A 20,324-nucleotide genomic window follows, 5' to 3' on the forward strand; every position below is an offset into this window, starting at 1 on the left:
GCATCCAAGTCTGGGCAGTGGCAATACCAATTTTGTCCAGCCATCTGGTTTATAAACTGTATAAATGATTTAATGTATACTTATTGCATGCCATTAACTAGCTTTAAAAACATCAGTGCACTTCTCAATAAAATGATAATTAAGTAAGCAGAGTCTCAATTATGTCTTCTGGATGTAATTATTTGTAGCATTAAGTTTTAGGATACTGTGGTTCTGCGTATTCTACAAAGTAAGCTACCCTGACTTGAATTGCCAGAACAGAGGTGTGTACTTTCAAATTAAACATGTGTTGCATTGTTGAATGGCCACCGTGATACAAAACGTAGCACACATGGAACACAGGACATGTGTATTCACATTGGAACAGCTCTAGTAACTTACCATTTGAAAAGATCAGACATGATCTTCATCATTTTGAAGACCAAGATTAAACTGTACAAGCTAATGTACAGTATGAGCAGGAGTCAGTTGGTGCATGTCCCTGTATGTGTGTACAGTATGTTTGTGTGCATGTGTATGCAAGAAAAAAAAAAAACTTACAGGCAGTTTCAACATAAGAACACAAGAAGAAATGACACTCTGAATGGAGACAAAGCGCACATACCAAAGGGAAAAGTAAAGCTGAAATTGCTCCAGCACTGCACATAACATGCGATCAGGCATACCCTGTAAATAACACACAACAGTTAGTCAACATTATGGCTTATATGGTGTACAGTACACTACCCACATCTACAGTACGCTCATAGAGACAGGAATGCCCACCACGTCTGACATCAAGGCATATATGCAACACACTCTGTGAGTGAGTGACTGAGGTGTTGTGGAAGAAGATGGGGTGGAGGAGGACCAGGGAACTCACTGTGAGGCTCCTCATTGGTGCGTTCATCCCCAGGTCACAGAGGGGTGGAGAGACCAACCACAGAGAGACTAGAGATGTAAAAAGGAGAATGTCCTAAAGGCTTGGAGGTCCTGCAGCAGCAGTCCATGAATAGTAGCAGTCATAAGAGCAGTAAAGAGGAGTGAGAGAGCATATTCACAAGTGCTGGCAGCTGCAGTCTTAGCACATGTATGCAATTCATTTGGTCCAACCAACTTACATAAAAAGACATTTTCTCTCTTGCCTTCAGTGGTGTGATGCCATGCAAATAGTTCACGTTATATATCTGTGCAGGTTTTGAGATATCTGTACTTGAGAATCCTGACAACCATCAAATTAGGGCTGCAGAATATATCTGTTCCAGCTTTATCATGGAGCCTGTGCCTGGTCAATAGCCACGTCACACGACTTGCAAGAAGGATCCAGCTGTGAGCACCAGATAAATTCCATTCATCTTCACTTTACTGCGATAGAGGCAGAAAACTCAAAAACAGATACCTCTAAAATTATGTGCAGTGCTAGATGGGTACATAATAACTTGTTTGTAATTTGATCATTTTGCTAATCAGAATCAATGACTTGAATACATTCAATATGAAATTTAGTGACATACTTCAAGGCACATGAATGGGGCAGAATCTTAAAATGAGACCAACATCTAAGCATGAGAACAAAACAACTTAGTTAGGATGGGAATCCATATAAAACAATGTAACAGTATCACCCCTGCTTCCATTTATGCTCTTAACAAGAAAAGAAACTGTCCATTCTATAAACCCCATGTAGTTAGAAGCAATTTCCCAGTGTAATTGCTACACTTAACATAGATGTAGACATGAAGAAGAGTGAAAACAAAATTACAGGGTCTAAATGCTATTATGTGGGAGTATAGGTGGCAAAGACTGCAATTACTTTCCCATTTGGAGAAAGGACACGTTCCTCACAGGCAGGATGCGATCAGATTAATTGTAACTGTGAGTATTTGTTCGAGGCTGCAAACTTTCTTTGCTTAAGTTTTATTCTTGAAGATTATAACAGAAAAGACTAAGTCTGGGAGATAAGAGCAGCACATTTCTACAGTTGTTCTCCACCATGTCCTAGAGTGAGATTAAGGTATTCATACTAACTTACTCAAATAGGTACACTGAGTGTTTCAAGACATTTCCAAAGTCAATATGCACTGGATGTATAAAGCAGCCACATAAACATCAACCCACACGTCTGATTTAATTTAAATTTGCATTAATTAATATGTTTGCCCATCAAGAGTTATCATCCAACACCAGCAGCTCTGTGTAGCTTTATGGTTTATTTTGTTTACTGCTTTGGCTTCATGATCCACAAATGCAGCAGCAGCAGCAGCAGGGAGAATTTCTCAGACAAAAACACATTTCTAGCACTAAGTAGAAGACAAAGTTCACCAGCAACCAACTGGGTAAACACAGCGGAACATTTAACAGTTAAAGCCATATTTAGGATGAGAGATATTTAGAACAGTGAGTTTTTATTTGTGGTGGCCGGATACATGACTTGTTTCATGCCTGATTTGTATATATTTAACTGTTTGCAGACAAATTCACCATATATAAACTTCATACAGTGATATGTCAATGCGGTTTAGAACATTTGCTATTGGGCAAATGCCATTGGTTTATCAGATGTTTTCCACTGAAAGCATCTGCCTGCTGCATCTGAAAATGACCTTGAGGGAAGCAGAGAATGAACAAAGAACGGTACAGTTATGGGTATGGTAAAACCAAAACAGTGCACTCCAAAGTTGCTAAAACGCTACACAGAGCTGGGAGTAACGCAGAGATTTGTGTTACTTTCACACAGCTATCCAAGTCAGTATGTTCAGGACATGATTTGACACAACTAATCCACAGTGAAGAAAACCCTCCTGTAGTAGGAATGTGACTCATTGTTAATATAAAAATACTGACTGGAAGAATTTGAAAGGCAAACATTCTAACTTGTCCTCACAATATACAAATACACAGTGTGTTAATATTTCTTAAGTATTTAGTAAATTATTATTATTAAATTATTTAGTCTATTCATTATTATGAGGGGCTATTGATGGGATACTGCTTGCAGCATTTCATAACGTTGTCACTGGTAGTGATGAAAGACTTTCAGATTGAAAACGTGATGATACTGAAAATAGGAAACTTCTAATCAGTCTTGTGTTGAAAACAATGCCTGAAGCGCTACAGAGATGTGAAGGCCCAAACTGTGGCTGACCTACTGTGGCCCAAAATATAACTGTGCACTTCTTTTGCTCACTGCTACAGTGGTTACTTACTGCACCCATCAACCGGATGTCAGTCAGGACCTGCACAGTCTTACTGAGACTGAAACCTGAATGAATGACACGGACGGAGCCAGGGTTACTATGGAAACGGATGAGAGCTAAAGTGCTATGTTGGACAAAAACAAGCTAAACACAGTGCTTATACAAAAAACTGTGGGCAAGCATTGAACCTAAACGAGAAACACGATATGTGACAACCTGACCACGTGTTAGTGTCGCAAATCCACGACCATATTTCATTAAGGCCTACTCCCAAGGATGAGAATTATCCCACTTCCTGGCGAACCATCAAGCTAACTAGCGCCGCAGCAGCAAGCGTCCGCCGCATCCTTAAATCACAACAGCTGGATGTCCACGTACACACACGCCGAGTGCAGCGGCAGGTTTTTAAAACAACAGATATTGTATCACTTACGAAAGAAGGATTTCCCTTATCTGCCGTGTGTCGTCCTGTCCATGACATCAGCTGTTTTCCGGGTGTGTTGGGATCGTGTGGGAGAGTGCGGGAGCGCGCAGGTTGCAATCACATCAACTGCACCAGAGTATGCAGCGGAGGCGCGCAGCCGTCTCCATGGCAACAGGTCAAGATCCTCTCGTCCCTACATCACAGTCCTCTGACTAATCCATTGATCAGCTTTGTCAGACTGCAATCTTAATGATAACCTAAAAATGATTCTCTATAAATTATTGATTTGAACAGTTTAAATAGCCTAATACCAAAGTACAGCATAGGCCTATGTGCAGACAGCCTAGTTGTCTGCAAACAATCAACTACATTTGATTTTTTTAAGTGCAATAGGAGATTAACACACAGGATGAACAAAATACACTGTAGCTTCATTCCTTTTAAAAATAAATCAATACATCAAATCAAACCAGCTGTGAAGTGTGAAGGTAATGTTACATATCACTTTTCCATTTAAATATACATTTTTGTCCTTTAATATTGCACCATGACCATACCAATAGACACGGGTATTACAGGTGAAAATTCTGTACTAAATTAAATCACAGCTGAGGTGATACCTAGAAAATCTTCACTAAAGATGTGGACATCCTAATATGTCAGCTTTCCAGCTTTTCCATTAAACCTGTGACCCAGCCAGTGAACTGTTACTCAGCATTTCCAATACATCGTTAATTTTTCCAAAATGACACTAAACTCAATTTGAATACTCCATTAGGGACACACTGACAATATATAAAATGTTGACACAATGCTATTTTGCAAAAAGGGCTCTGCGGCTTGAGCTCTCACTCATGTGAACACCAGAAGTGATTTAGCCAAGAGAAGTAATTAACCAACACATAACTGAACATTACATCTTATCACAGGGACACAAGCTGGGGGTTGCAGAGGGCATGCGAGTAATATAAATGATATATTGTTGAAAATGTTTACCATTATTCCTGCAATATAGTTTTTAGCCCATTTAAGTGCCCATTGTTTGAACATAAAGGTAATCTAAATGGGGTTTACACTTTATTTACACTTGTACATTTCCTATTGTGGCATGTCAAGATGTCTTCTGAGGAAAATGGGGCACAGTGGGCTGGGGAGGGAGGGAGGCATGGAGCTGTTTTATTCATTATTAATAGCAGTGAAATAAAAATATGAAACTAAAATACAGTACGACAGAGAGATCATCTGGAAAAGGAAGGAGGAAAAAGTGAAACAAAAAAACAGTCTGCTTCTAATTACATCTCACTTTGGTGACCTAACTTTTCATTTTGGCAGTTTTCCTTATTCCAGCTCATGCCCAGGACTGTGTCTAAGAGTCAAGACTAATCAAAGGCACTTGTATGGAGAGAGCTGTTGGCCTCTGAAGGGACTGAGCCAGTTCAGGCCAGCCTGCTGCTCTGTCTCTCCTTTTCTCCTTTTCTTTTCCCTCACTCTCTTTTCCTGTCCTGTCTGCTTAAGGAGAGAAGAAATTCCTTCAAGCTACTTTACTTCAGGTTTCTGTGGGATTTAAACATGCACACCGAGACTTTGGTACAGTCCATGTTAGTGCCGTTGTTTCTGATTCTGCTCTCTACTGTGGATGACACTTTGTTACAGTCGGTAAGGTGAGTTTACACACAGCTTTGTATTTTCTCGTGTATTTTGGGGTAGTCTGGAGTGCAAGAAGGAAGAGGGAGGTACAGAGTTTTGCTGACAAAGACAGCATTTGGAAAGCACAACATGGAAAAGTTTATGAATGCCTATATATCTAGTTTGCACTTGCAGTTTTTTGGGCAGATTCTTTATGCTGTTTTACTTGCCAAATGTCATGATGCTGCACGCCAAGCTGCAGCATTCTTTGTTTCTTTTTTTTCTGCTAGCCTATTTAAAGTTGCATAACACTTTTTAAAACTTAAAGACTCCAGTTTATTTTCTTCTGGACACGTCAGCTTGACATGCAGTCCTTCAGCAATGTTGTGACAGCTTTCGTGAGCTGGTGCAAAAGACGCTTGACATTTTGGCTGCAGTGAACATTATCTATTTCAAAAGCTAAAAAGAGGGGGAAACGTCAATTTATTATTTTTACTCTTTAGAAAATCAGGAATGTTTAGCATAAGCCCGTAATATCATAAAATTATTTGAATCAAAAGTGAACATGGAAAGAATGTCAGTCAGTCACATGACTAAAATATGAATGTGAAAGTTTAAAGCTTGCCTACTTTGGACTTTTAAAGTGGAGCTTCAGTCAGCAGAACTGGAAATGATGCCATTAAAATTAACTCAGCTGCAGAGGGGGTGTCTACTCTAAGCAGGTGCACCGTGCCTGTGTAGTAGTTATTTTGTGTATGTCCAATTGTACAGTGCACAGTTTATTGGGCAGAAGTGGAAGTCCCATACATTCTTCATGACATATCCAAATAACCACTACCATTTTACATTTCTTGTTTTTATGAAAAAAAAAAACATATTTGTGAAGCAGTTACTAATGAAGGTTATGCCAATTTTAGTTTTTTTACAGATACTGAAATGTTACTAATCCAACCACAAAACAGTAAACCGGCCTTTACATCATCTATAATATAGTCTCCATCCATCCTCTAAAGCCTATCGCTTGTCCTGTTGTGGGTTGTTGGAGGCTAACTCAGGTAACAGGCGGGGTACATCCTGGACAGGCCGCCATTATATCACAAGTTAAATGCAATAGGCACTGCAGTCACTGCAAAGTCTAGTTAGACAGTAGAACATCAGACATACTGTGCAGACCAACTTATGGTCTCTGAAGACTTGAGATGAGATGTACAGTCTCACACATAAAAGAAGTGCTCACTTACAGTACATTGCAAGGTCAGTGACACCAGCAGACAATGGACAGCAGCTTAAGGGAATCTTCTCAGTGGGCTCAAATGGGATCATTGACAAAGTATTAGCATATAGGAAGGACTCACTGGGAAACTGGCAGGCACAGTTGGACTCAGTTGCCTGCCCTGCTGCAGGAAGCATTTTGAAACTAAATGGGGAAATACAGATGTCTTTTTGAAACATAAACAACACTGACATGCCCAGATCTGTATGCTACAATGTGCCACCATTACTTGTCAGGAGATAACTTTAATTGGCCAATGTTATAAAGAGCAGCAAAAAGAGACATCTCTTCACAAACCATAGGTCTGGAACAGATCTAGGAGCCTTGACTCCCAGTGCCAAAATAAGCAGAGAGCTAAGGTTTCTAATGGAGATGGAGGGAGACTGTCACATTCCCTGCAACCATCTATATTTCCATGATGATGACTTGTTACTCTTCTTCAGCTAACACAATGCTAGTTTCAAAACTGCACATAGCTGAAGTTTTATGTTTCTGATTAGTTTAGAAACACAAAATGCCAGTGCTCACTTATTTGAAACATTTAAACAAATAAATTTCATATCAGTCACAGCTACTGCAGTACCAGCAGTAATAATAGCAGTACCAGTTATAATAATAGTAGCAGCAATGGGGAGGGCAGTAGAGGATTGAGGCAGCTTGTGAGGCATAGAGATCTGAAGATTTTCCTGTAGAAGCATGTGCTATGTAGAGGAGGTCCAATATCGCATATGAAACACTGTGTTATGTTGGGCTATGTCCTAGATCTCCTAGCCTGATTTTATACCCCAGTGCATATTAGGCCTGATATGGGAAGATTTCCACCACCACTGTCTTGTGTCCTTCATTCCTTGACAAGATCCCTTGCTGCTGAGGCTTCTTGCAGCCCAGACTATCCTGGCAGCAGAAGTACAAGCTCACAGCAGATGCAGTAATCCTGGTCAACTGAGGCTAGAGAATCACCCGAAGAGACAAGACCATGCTTCACTACAGAAAATCATGCTGATGGAGTAAGGGACATTTAAAATTCAGAGCACAGCTTGACAGAGAAGTTTGGCCAAGCCTGAAAAGGCCATCAGTGGGTGAAGCCTCTGTGTGAAATTAAACTTGTGTAACCTCCCCATGACACATGGAACGCACACATTCTCCATTCAATTTTAATGGGAGTGTCAGGAACACTTGATATGTTGATTGTTTGAAATGTGTCTACTGTTCCCAAACTGGAACTCTGGCCAATATCAAGAGAGGGCAGGAATAGAAAAAGAATGTCAAACAGCATCCAAGTGAAACAAACCTGGTGGAGAGACCCCACAAAGCAAAAACAAAGCTCAGCAACAACAGCTGCTGTAGTGTGAGGTGAACCTGGTCCTGTGCAATTCAATTTATTTGAATTATTAGCTTTATCCCTCACATATGTATGTGTGTGTGTGTTTGTGTGTGTGTGTGTGTGTGTGTGTATTTCCAGGGAGTTTGTTTTTTCTAGATATAGAATACCCAAACAGTCTGGATGTGCTCTAAGAAGCTGGATTCTTCCCACTATTCTTCATCATAGACTTCTTTCCTCAAAGATATTGCAGTGAAATACCCATATATGGATATGAAGGGAAGGGAAGTTGAAATAATGTAATATATGCCATGCTCAAATTCATATATACATGGAAATGAAACAGTGAAACAATGGAATTGACTGTACCTTACAGCTAAATGCTATCAGTGTTCACAGGTGGTAAAACAGCATGAATAGGGCTCTTTGTGTGTGTATTCACACTATAAATACCAAACATCTGAATATAGGTTTGTGTTTCTTGAAGGAAGACACATCTCAGTGAAGGTATTTTTCCCACTCCTGAGTGAAAATGTTCAGCTGTGCTATACTGTTTTTCCAACAGGTTCAGGTGGCAGCACAAATGATCCTTGACCTCAGAAGTTTCTAAAGCTGCAGAACAACTCAACCTTGTTTTTTTTTTCCTAGCCAGGTGGGTGGTGTGTGTAAGCTGACCACAGAGTCATCCCTGCGTCGCTGCAAAACACCTGATGGCAAGATTTGCAGCGGTAGGGGCAAATGTGACTGTGGAATCTGCATCTGTGAGGCCAGAGATCCAGGGAAGTTTTATGGACCTCGTTGCGAGTGCCACGACTGGGTCTGTGCTGCACATAATGGGCAACCTTGTAATGGTGGGTACAATCAACTGTGTCCTGACAAATAAGGAGATGCATGGCTGATATATCAAGGAGTCAGATATATTGTAACACTGTTCTCTGTTCTTTATTAGGAAAATTGCCTAATAAAAGTTTGAGTTTTGTGCATGTTTTCAAAACTGTTTGTCATGGAAAGCAGTTGTGTAGAAGCTGACAGCTCAACATGTTAACTACTTGGGTATGGTTGTTAGTGATGGAGCAGTAAGTGATGCAACAGATCTCTTTGCTGTGGGCTTACATCAGAGAGGTTTGTCAAATGGACTCTCCAGCTGATAATGTTTCAGCCACGTGTTGGAAAGAATGGAGCACTGAAAGGTGTTACCTAAAACCCTACAATTTATTTAGGCTTTTTATAACCCATTCGTTTTTAACATTCCAAGGAACATATATTTCACTTGTTGGGTATACCTTCAGAATATCTTGTTTCATCTGTGTTTCTTTTTCTTTATTGCTGGTATGGTTTTCATTAGGGGCTGTATTTTGGGCAGTAGACAGTTGGTAGGTTCACTTCCGTTATCAAGGTTTTTTTCTTTTGTTAAGAAGTGCAGCTTTGAACTTAGGTGGCTGCCTGAGACTGTTGAGAAAGACTTGATAGACTCAAGAACATGTTGCCTCACAAGAGAGTCTGCACTCTCCACGTTAGTTTTCCAATAATGTAAAATTGCCAAACCTGCATGTTACAACAGCTGAGAGAAAACTAGGTTATTTGGCTGCTGAACTTTACAAAGCTTATGTAACAGGCCTGACATAATCTACATGCTTGTATACAGTAGCATCAAACGTTAAGGTGACATTGATTTCTCACTCTGTTGCTAATTTGTCAGAGACACCTGTAAAACTAATGCAGTCGAATACCAATAAATCTTTCCTTCGTGAATGTCACGATGTTAAATTTTTTATTTCAGCAGATTTAAGCCATTTTTCATGGTATTGTCAAATTAATGTCAAAGGGACTGTTTCTATTGATTAACCCACTGAGAATAATCATCAGACTCTCCAGTCTGCCTCTACTCCCCAGAGCATTATAATGTCTTTGAAGTCATTGTTTTGATTTTATGGTTTTGAGTCTCACTCTCACTCTCACTGCTTTCATCAGCATTGCATTTGAGAGGCAAGCAGCTGTTTTCAGCAATAAATAAATAAATAAATAATAAAATCTCTGTAGGCTGCAGCCCCTGTCCAATAACAAACATTACACAAAGTTGGAAATGAGTAAGTGAACAACAATATTTGCCTCAAGAGTCATGGAAAAGAAAAAAAAAAGCCTAAGCTGAGAGTGACTATTGGACTTACATGTGTACCAAAAACAGAAATCCAACTGAACTGGCTGTTATTGCTCGACTACTGCTTGAAGTGGAATTAAGCCACTGTTGGCTAACATGTTAACATGTCGTATTAGCTTTATATTCTCAGTGGAACATATGGTTAAACATTTATTAGTGCAATTTTAAGACTATTTTAGTGAGGTTTTGTTTCAACAATGAATTCTTTACAAAAACTGAATGTAACAGAACAAAACAGAATGTAAGATTTATGGCAGTGTAAATACATTGCTCTCAATTGGTGTATCTAATAATCTGCCACCTCAGATACAGCATATGAAAATACCCTCACCCTAAAGGTTGTGACAGAGGCTGATCTCTGTATAGTATGTGGACATAGGTAAAATAATCTTCTCCTTTGTGTTTGGTGTCCTCTGCACTCAATGAGGCCATGTGTGTCAGGGTCTAATGGAGATATGTGTGCATCCTGGACAGGTCTAATGGAATGGAGGTGTGTGTGTGTGTGTGTGCGTGTGTATGTGTGTGTGTGTGTGTGTGTGTGTGTGTGTGCGCACATGTGAGGAGTAGATTTATTTGGATAGACAAGTTGGCTGCTGAGAGGAGCTCATTATGGTTGAGCAGTCTGGAGTGAGAAGGCCCTGCTTCATGATAATGGGGTTTCACTCACTAGTATGCAGACTGTAAATGGAACCTAGATGCATCAGAGGAGAAATGTGTTTTCACACCCAGATACACACGCTCCCACACATGTTGGTCTCACTATAGTTGTGAGGACCCTCAGTGACATAATATATTCCTTAGTCTCTTACCCTAACCTTACTAACATCACTAAACAGCTGACCTCAACCCTTGCCCTGACTCTAGTCTAAAACTAACCATCCAAATATTAAAATGTTAGAGCTAAGCTTTAACCATCACACAACCCTACAAAGTCAGGAGGACTGGCCAAATGTCCTCACAAGCCTGAAATATATTCACACCAAAGGTATCAACATAAAATTTGTCCGCAAAACCATAGAAGGACATGTGCACACACCCACACTCACAGGGTCAGGCTTATTCTCACAGTGTAACACTCATGTACACACACAAATATGTAGACCCAGCATATTCATGCAGCCATATGTCCATGTGCATATAGAGCCCAGCAATTACACTCAAAGCATATTGAGAAGAATACACTCCCTCCCTCAATTTCTCAATGGCCTATCAGCATGCATGGTCTGCTGTCTTAGATTTTGCAGCCAATTCCTTTCCCCGCGGCGCCGTTATCTCTGCCTCTCACAACTGCCCACTGATAAGATTCAATAGATTTTTCTCCTTAGGGATAAATTGTGTGTTTTTCTTTTCCAAAAACATTAGCATTCCTGGCATTGAGATGTTTCTTTTTTTTTACCTTGGATGGCATTTATCAGACAAAAATGTGCTAATTCAGATCCTCTCAATCAAAGCAACAAGTCAAGCTGAACAAAGTGACTGGGAATGATACATTTGAATATTTAGGTCTGATCAGTGTAGCAGTTTTGCAATATGAATTGAACAGCAGTATTTTTAACTTAGCCAGGATGGCAAAAAACAAACTGGGCTATACAGTAATTTCTTTACACTATGACCAGTATAGATGGAGAAATTCCCAGTACTATTTCACATAACCATGTTGTAAAAATAAAAAAGTAGCCACTGACATTTCTGTTTAGTAAGTGTTGATATTGTAGGATTCACACAAAGCCTTGAGGCTGTCACTCACATATTTCCCTCCTCTGGTCCTCCCATTTTATAGCTGAGCAATGGGATGATAGCTCTGCCTAACATCTGTTCACCAACTGTGCAAAACCTTCCTGTCATGGTAGGCTGCTGTTTGGTTTTGACTGTTTTAACCTTCCTCTTCTGCCTCTCCTGTTGCATTTCGAAACAAAGCTACAGCACATGAGCAACATAATCTTTTATCATTTCTGAAGTAAAAAGATTAACCCTGTTTTTGATTGTTTGAATGAATCTTAAAATAACGTTTTTTAAAGTTTTTTTGTATCTCCAATTTCTGTAATAACTCTGTTTTCATAGATAAAGGTAAACATAGCATTGTTTCTATTTGCTTTTTCACAGCCTTCCCTCTGTTTTCAGTAATGAGCCATGTGAAGTCATTCTCTCCCATCACTTTTGTGTTCTCTGTCTCTCACAGTCTGTGCTAAACAGTTTTCCTCTGGTGTGTGTTCAGACAGGCTGTGCTTCTCTGTGATTTACTGTATAGCCTTTTTTCATTGTTTGAAACACAGAGGATGGCCCAGGGCCCTGCAGAGTCACATTGTCCCAGTAAAAATACACTCTACAATCAACTTGTTAGTAATCACTGCTGCAATATTGTGAAGCAATAGACACTTATATCAAAACCGAACCCCTTGGTGAGCAATCTTCTCCGAGTTAAGTCATTACTGATTCATAATGAGTCATTTATTTGAATGTGTCTTAAAGACAATATAAAGTGTAATAGCGCATAAAATGTTTGCTCAAACATGGGTCAGTAGTTGTTGATGCATTTCTGGTAACAGCTACCATCCCCCAGCCACTGATATAGATTGAGGCAGAAAGTCAAGCAAGTCTGTCATTCAGGACAATCTGTAACTTTATGATTCTGGCAGACTTTATCATGTGTGTGTCCTTTTTTGCCCTATCTCAAAGGAGCAGTTGAAATGGGGAAGTGCACTCATGAGAGCGAAAACCCATTTCCCCCTGATGGATGGTTGTTTTGGGGGTACTGTGAGAACACATTTTAGCCTCTCTACCTATTTCTCCCTCCCTCTCTCTCTGTCAGACTATGAGTTTTCAGAGCCTCTGTTCTCCTCCTGGCTCAGCCCCTAGCCTCTGTGCCCCCAGCTGGAGCCAGAGAAGATCCCACCCAAGGGGTTTAATGTCAGCAACACATATGAAGCTAGTTTGGCCTGTGCTGTTCCAAATCAAACTCCTCCAGATGTACTTCACATGTATTACATAAGCTTATAATGTTGCCTCCAATAAAGACACATTACAGACAGAGGATATAAACTAATCATGGGGGAACAACTCACTAATGGCAGCCTTTCCAAATGACTAATAGGTTTACACATAATTCATACGTTATTTCTGTGTATTTCCCAAAAAAAGAGATACAGAGAGAGAGGGAGAGAGAGAGAGAGAAAACAGCAATAGGGACCCATAGTGGAATGCAGTCCTTGAGCCATCACAGCCCATTAAACTGTTCATCTCTGTATTTTTTCGAGTGCATATTTTGATGTGCTCTCACTTAGATATTCTGAGCTTTGCTAGGCAGCGTGCCTGTGTGATGAGTCACCTAATGATTCCAGTGTGGGCTGCGAGGAAAAAAAGACACTTAAGTTTGTCTAAATCTATTAAAAAGGCAGTTGTGCTTGAGACCCATAACAGCTCTCTAAGACTTTGGACCAAGTATTTCTATATTGCTGTGAATGGTGACACTTACTATTACGGCCCGCAACATACAGCATGATTCTTGAGTGTCATGTTTTGTGCAGTGTACTAGTACAGTGTGTATAGAAAATTAACATACATAAAACTAAGATTGGCACATATGGTTAAGAAACTTTTTTTTTAGATAATTACCATCTTATCTTAACATTTTTTATTTGTTTTCCCTTGTACCTACGTGTACAGTACATATAGTACCAAATAACATTGTAAATCAGGGAGAATAAAACAGTAACCTGCCCACAGTTGGTTAAAAATACTTTAGTGATATTACAGAGATATGATGAAGTCACCAATTTGAGTGTCTTGGTGGAAAATTGCAAATGGTGAAAAAGGATGAAAGCAGGAGTTCCTTGTTCTGAGGGTAGCAAACAGAGACAATGAGTTATTACCTGAGACAGGTGTCTCCTAGATCTTTTCAACAGAACACGAGCTGACGTGCTGTCGTTTCACGCTCCACAACCCACAGGGAGAGGAAATCAAGGAGGAACAATTCCTCATTGAAATGAGGATCATGTTAGGGAGAATGTGAGCTAAACAAAGTAACTAGGGAAATGCCATTTGAAGAGACATCATCAAATGCAAGTAATAAATTGTGCTGAAACAATCTCAAGGAGTTTTAAGAATTGCATTAGTCTTAGCAATGTATGCCTTGGGTTCTTGATTTGCTTACAATTGAAACTGCATTGAAATCTTAGAATAGCCCTACGTTATTTGCTTCAAATGTAAATGACATAAGCGTTTCGTCCTAAGGGAGGGTAAATTACTTTTGGCATATACATCTAACCCGTAATTGATCAAGATTGTTGAATTATTATGTTCCACACAAACCTATTTCTTTGTTTATCTCCACCTCAGTATTATATGTTGTTTATCATTAAGAGGGAACAAGTTAAATTCAAACATAAAATTAGCTTGCTGAATGAGTCACCATCCTCTCCTCATCAGCAATTAATCATGGTAATGTTGCATCACCTGTTATTACTGCTATTGATGCTGGCACAGATGCACCCTCTCTCCCTTCCAGCATTGGCTATATCTGGGCACCGGTTGGGGGTCTGATTGGTTGGGCGTGTGTGTCCATCGGGGGAGCGTAGGAAGGACCCTGACACCCCCCAAGCCACAGAGAATTACAGTTCAGGAAGCAATGATAAACTGTCGACAGTCTGCCACCTTCCCACACACATAAACTTTAGCCCAGCAAAGAGGGGCTGTTTTCTATGTCAGAGTGATTGTCAAGCTGAGATTAATGGGTTGTAGTGGGTGGAAGTGACTTTGTAATATTCTCCTGAATTAAGTTGGAGAGACTTTAATTCTGTTTTATAGCCTTTGTGTGGTAGTCCCCACCTGCAAATCTCACATGACAAATCAAAAACAAATGCCTGCTCTTATAACCTTCTTAAAATTATCTCCATAAATCTATGGAAACAAAATAGAAACAAATGTCTTGTGGCTGTGGTATACAGCAGATAATTTAATGTGACAATGGTTCAAGAAACACTAATTACTGGCCAACAATTTTGTTTTTCACAGGTGTGACAGCTCTTGCGGAGAATGTAGTGTACCTGTCGCTTTACAAAATTATTCCTAACATAAGGCGACATTGTAATAACATGGAACTTTGAACTTCCATTTGTTCATATATTTTTAGTTACGTAAAGTGATGAGAGGCATATTGTCAGAGTAGGATTTATAATGTAATAACATTGTCTAGACAGCCACAGAAAGTACAGTCTACTTAGAGCCTCCCAAAGTTCATGTGACAACAAATATATAGAGGTTTTGAGATTTTTTTAAATTGATTTATTTTCTTCAAAATTATATTGCCTCTGTGGTGCCACTATTGTAGAAGTGCACATTTCGTATAGTCTTATTTTCCTTGTACTGGTTCCCAAGAGTCTCATGAGATGTATCAATAATGAGGAGAGACAGGGGGCTTGCCTGTTGTTAATGACTGATGGATAGCCCTTGAAAAGGACACCACATTTACATGATGAACGAGTCATGAGAATGATTGAGTGTGACATACAAGGCCCCTTTCTGCCAAGTACATAGGGAGTAACATTTATAAAAACTTGTCAGCAGCCCTCATTTGCATCATATGATTCCTCCTGTTTTTATATTGCTCACATCAGAAGGATTAGAAATAGTGACGGCAAACTGCCTGTTTAGGTCCCTGAACACTGAACAAGGCATTGCTCTCACTGATTGATGGGAAACTGGTATACGATCCTGAAATGTTGTAAGAAAATGTTTGTACTGCATCTAAGGCCATGGAAACATGACAATGCCTGCCTGTGTGTGTACCTTTTGTACATAACTTGCAAGTACAAGGGGTCTATTGCAATAAACAGGAATTCATCTTATAACCATGAGTAATGCAATGCAATCTTTTCTCTAAACTATATTTAATTTAAGAAAACACCTTGTGTTTCTGGAGCAATTTGAAACATATGCTGTGTTGTATTTCACTTTAGATCGTGGCTACTGTGACTGTGGGATATGTGAGTGTGATGAAGGCTGGTTCGGAGATGCCTGCCAGTTCCAGGAGGAATGTAACCTACCCAGCAAGAAGAGCAAAGAGCTCTGTAAAAACCCACAGGGGGTGGTCTGCTCCAACAGAGGTACAGTGACCGCACACACCCACACACACCTCATACAAATACAGTATAAACAAAATGAGTCTTACTGCAAAGCTGCAAGAAAATACACTCAAGCGTTAGGAAAAATCATACAACTAGCCTGCACTACATTCCAGTTGCTACAATATTTAGGTTCCCAGATCATCAAATCTACTGACCTTGGTTCCTTCTCCTGACTCAGAGACAAGAAGTCATTCTATAGTGGGGCTAAATCTTTGTCACAGCAGAGCTGAAGTAGTCTTTGGCTAAAAGAGTGTAAATACAGTACTGATCGTGCTTAAATCTCACAAGCCAGGGTATTTTTGATACACACAGTCCCAGTTTGTGTGTTTCTCTGTGGACACATGACTAAGCACTGAGGTGATATCTGGGTTGAGGTTGTTTTCCAAACACTGAAAGCCCCTCTCCCACCTGGGCTTAACCTCTGCACTGGCTCACAATGCCTCCTGCTACATGAAGGATAATACACCATTTTTGGGTCTACATGGGTGTGTGTGTCCATGAAAGTACTGTACAGTATGTGGCCTGTTTGCGTGTATGGTTTTCAACTAATCAGAGGACAGTCCAAATGACTTTCTGAAGTTGTAGAGTACAAGCTATATCCTTTACAATGAAAGGAGTAAAAGCTGCATTCATGTTCGAATGGTCTACAGAAAGTTTTCACATAAAAACATGTTAAGATAAATTAGCTATCATCAGTACTTATTAAAAATCAGTTCACCAGTAAGCCAGAGGATTTGCAATACAGAGGAAAGACAAGTCTGTTTTCATAGATTCTGCTCTTGAGGCTACATCTATAAGTGGCTACAGAAGCACTGAAGAAAGTGAGTGACCAGGGTAGAGACTATTACCTAAAGCCACAGGAAAAACAACATATGCGGCATATGTTGTTTTTCCTGTGGCTCTGTGACATCAATTATGTGCTCACAATAAATCCAGCTCAAAAATGAATCAGTGGTAAATGTATAATGGTTCATTTTTCAGTTCGATACATTTTGAAATCACTCTATTTATCATTTTACAAATTACATCTATTACATGTGCAGGTATTATATCTCTAGTCAATATTTTTTAAAGAAACCAGCCGTTCTGTCTACCAACTTAAGTGCATTAGTGTAGAAATAGTGATGGGACCATGCAGAGGTAATCAAGAAAGACTGCTACTCCATTGCAAGACCTATTGGATTTACTGTATACATTAAATGCTATCCTGCCCACAAACTTAAATGAGACATTTGATTGTTTCTGTAGGGTCTTTTCCTGTAACAAGTCTCAGAACACTTAATGCTCTTAAGCTACAATGTCTTATGATGGATGTTGTTTGTTTAAGTTGTGTTGTGTTGTGTGCATGTATGGGACTGAATGTTTTGTGTGTGGATAGTGATGTTTCCAGTAACAAAATTCTGAGAGCACCTTGGCTTCCAGGAAATGACTTGGTACCCCTGTTGTTAATAAGATACAGTGTTGGTGAAGAGTTAAAATCATGTAACTGAAGGACTATTACTCTGCTTTGTCCCACAGTCCTAAGACATGCAGTTTGGGGTTGGGTTAATTGGTGACTCTGTATTGCCCATAGGTGTGAGTGTGAGTGTGCTTGTCTGTCTTGTGTCAATTTGAACTAAATGGAAGGAAATGTCAATGATGTGGATACATCTTTTTTGAGTGTGAAATGTTATTTTATTCACAACATGCAGTTGTCTAGCATCATTCAAAAACACCCAGCAGACACACAAAAACACACACCACCTCCCGTACTCACAAACTGTTGTAGATTTGTTGATGATGCACAGGCAGTGCCTCAAGTAAACATCTGCTTAGCAGCTGGTTTCTTGATCGTAAGGTGCACTGCATCCAAACAAACTCACAGCCCTAATGCACAAACACCTACAAACCTAACCCTATCAAAGAAATAAGGTTAGACAATGTCTAAAGCTGATATTTTCCATAGGAACCTGCCACTGTGGTAGCTGCATGTGTGAGAATGAGGATAACAGAGGTCTGGTGACAGGACGTTTCTGTGAGTGTGACGACAGCGATTGTCTGGATGAGGACACTGGAGAGGTGTGTGGAGGTATGCCTTACAGTCCCTGTCTCACCCCACTCACTCTGCCCCAAAGCAGCACACACAAGTTACTGTAACATAACCATTTATTCTAGGACTGCCCAACCTTGACACACTGTCTTTGTTGACTTATTGCTTCATGCTCATGTGTTTGTGCTGTACAAAGTAGAATAATTCTGTTTGAATGAATGCATTAAATGAATACTGTCACCATTTATTTATTTGCTCTCTGAGAGATAAACACTGAATTTGATTTATTACAGGTTTTACTGTTATCTGAACAACTGTCCAATCATAGCTTAGCAGAGGAAACTATGCAAAGTAGGTCTGTCAAGTTCTCAGCATGCTAAGTCTGTGTGTTTATGGATGCATTAAGAGTTTTCAGATGACACCCACTGCTCCAGGGTGTAGGGTAACGTTCTCCGCTACCTGAATTAGAGAATGAAAGATGCCACAACACGTATCTCACCTTTGTGCTGAAGCATTGATTGTGGTAATTATAAAGTGGGCAGAGTTTAGCATTAGCAAACTGTTCATTACACCTGAACCGAACATCAGCTAGTGTAGCTCATAGAAGGCAGGGGGATTGAAAACCAAACCAGCCATTATCTATACCCCCTTATTCCTGACCAGGGTCACAGGGATCTGCTGGAGCCTATCCCAGCTCTCATTGGGTGAAAGGCAGGGGTACACCCTGGACAGGTCACCAGTAGCTATAGACCTAATGCGAGCTCAAACATGAAAGCTAACCTTGTTGCCTTTAAAGTGATATTTCTTAAAGCTGACTTCAACTAACTGGATTCAGAGGAAATAATAAAAAATTCTGACAAGTATGATTTGTTTCAACTGGTTAACAGTCAAATTTAATTAAGAAAAACAAGTTTGCCTATTAGGCCTTTCAGAAATATCCCAGTTGTCCTAATTGTTCAAGTTTATAATGCAATACAAATAAATGCATAGTAACCAGTAATCAAATGTTGAATGTGTTGTTTTTATTTGTAAAACATATGATTTTAAAATTAATTAAACAGAAAGCGAGCACCTTATGGGGTTTTAGTTAGCAAAATCACAACCTTGACATTCCTTTGAAACGACTAAACTTTGTACATTTAAATGAGTAGGTTAAGTCTGACAGTCTACACCAGACACAGGTGAACTCATCAGTTGTTTCATGTGCATCTGCTTCCAGGCCATGGACAGTGTTACTGTGGAAACTGTTACTGTGCTGCTGGTTGGCATGGAGACAAATGTGAATTCCAGTGTGACATCAGCCCATGGGAAAGCAAGCGGAGATGCACATCTCCAGATGGCAAAATCTGCAGCAACAGAGGTTGGTTTGCCAACTTCAAAGGCACTATACGGCCCCAATAATCCAATTTAATGGGATAAATCAAATCACAAGCCACATGGATGCAAATATTAATTTTTATCATTGCACAAAGCAGGAATTGGAGAATTTTAATGTTTGTCACTACAGCTTCAAAACCCATTAGCATCCGTGTCACCACAGTGATAATTTCAATTGAATTGTGTTGCAAGGAAAGAGGAAACATTCTAGATGAGGTCAAGTTAATTTCCGGTCTGTTATCTAGGAGGGTTGAGAGGAGGAAAACACACTGTGACAAAGTAGTGAAAAACTAGGAATGAAATAGCTAGAATTTATACTTAGTCTAGATTTGAATACATTTTTTATCATAGACTAACAGAGCCCAAACTATTGTGTGGGATTTTAGTAAAGCTCTATAAAATGAATTACAGTGGACTGGCTGTGGACTGGCTAATGGTAGGGCAGCCTGGACAGAGCACTGTGGCAGAGGTGTAATTTATGGTCAAGTGCACAGCTGACATTGCATTAACAACATTGACTGTGTTCATGGCATTGTCCTCCTGTTTAGTCTAGACAAAGGAAGGAAGGCCTTAGATAGGACCTCAAGAGTTACTAGAGAATTGAACAAAGGGAATACATCTGCAATTAAAAAGGAACCAATATTGGTTGGTAAATATTTATTGTTATTGGTTTTACTTAATGGTATCCCCCCTGTTAGCCTGACAACATTTTTCAATTCCAAAAGTACCAATCTAATTCTATAATGACTCCCTAATAGATCCAGTTTTGATACATAGCTGGACAGTGGAAAAAAGCACATACAGGTTTGTTTAATGCA

The 20,324-nt window shown here is 39.7% G+C and overlaps 2 protein-coding genes across 5 annotated transcripts in view; one reads left to right on the plus strand and one right to left on the minus strand.

Moving 5' to 3' along the window:
* Positions 1-3,687, minus strand: part of nalcn (sodium leak channel, non-selective) — a 52,562-nt gene extending 48,875 nt beyond the window's left edge. The window contains exons 1-3 of one of the 3 annotated variants that reach the window (XM_026295485.1): positions 3,610-3,687; positions 863-930; positions 605-666 (exon numbers count right to left, since the gene is read on the minus strand). In XM_026295485.1, coding sequence (XP_026151270.1) covers positions 605-646 — 42 coding nt within the window. In that variant the 5' untranslated portion in view covers positions 647-666; positions 863-930; positions 3,610-3,687. Of the gene's footprint in view, positions 1-604; positions 667-862; positions 973-3,609 lie in introns of all 3 variants that reach the window. The other 2 variants (XM_026295484.1, XM_026295483.1) reach the window with 2 other exon arrangements.
* A 1,306-nt stretch (positions 3,688-4,993) lies between these two features.
* Positions 4,994-20,324, plus strand: part of itgbl1 (integrin, beta-like 1) — a 35,961-nt gene continuing 20,630 nt past the window's right edge. The window contains exons 1-5 of one of the 2 annotated variants that reach the window (XR_003294985.2): positions 4,994-5,261; positions 8,469-8,671; positions 15,933-16,079; positions 18,046-18,168; positions 19,349-19,489. Coding sequence is in view for 1 of the 2 variants with exons in the window: in XM_026296261.2 (XP_026152046.1) it covers positions 5,170-5,261; positions 8,469-8,671; positions 15,933-16,079; positions 18,046-18,168; positions 19,349-19,489 (706 nt within the window). In the remaining variant the exon portion in view is untranslated. The remainder of the gene's footprint in view (positions 5,262-8,468; positions 8,672-15,932; positions 16,080-18,045; positions 18,169-19,348; positions 19,490-20,324) is intronic. The other variant, XM_026296261.2, reaches the window with a different exon arrangement.

Source organism: Mastacembelus armatus, chromosome 21 (genome assembly GCF_900324485.2).
Source record: "Mastacembelus armatus chromosome 21, fMasArm1.2, whole genome shotgun sequence".
NCBI classification, from domain to species: Eukaryota; Metazoa; Chordata; class Actinopteri; order Synbranchiformes; family Mastacembelidae; genus Mastacembelus; species Mastacembelus armatus.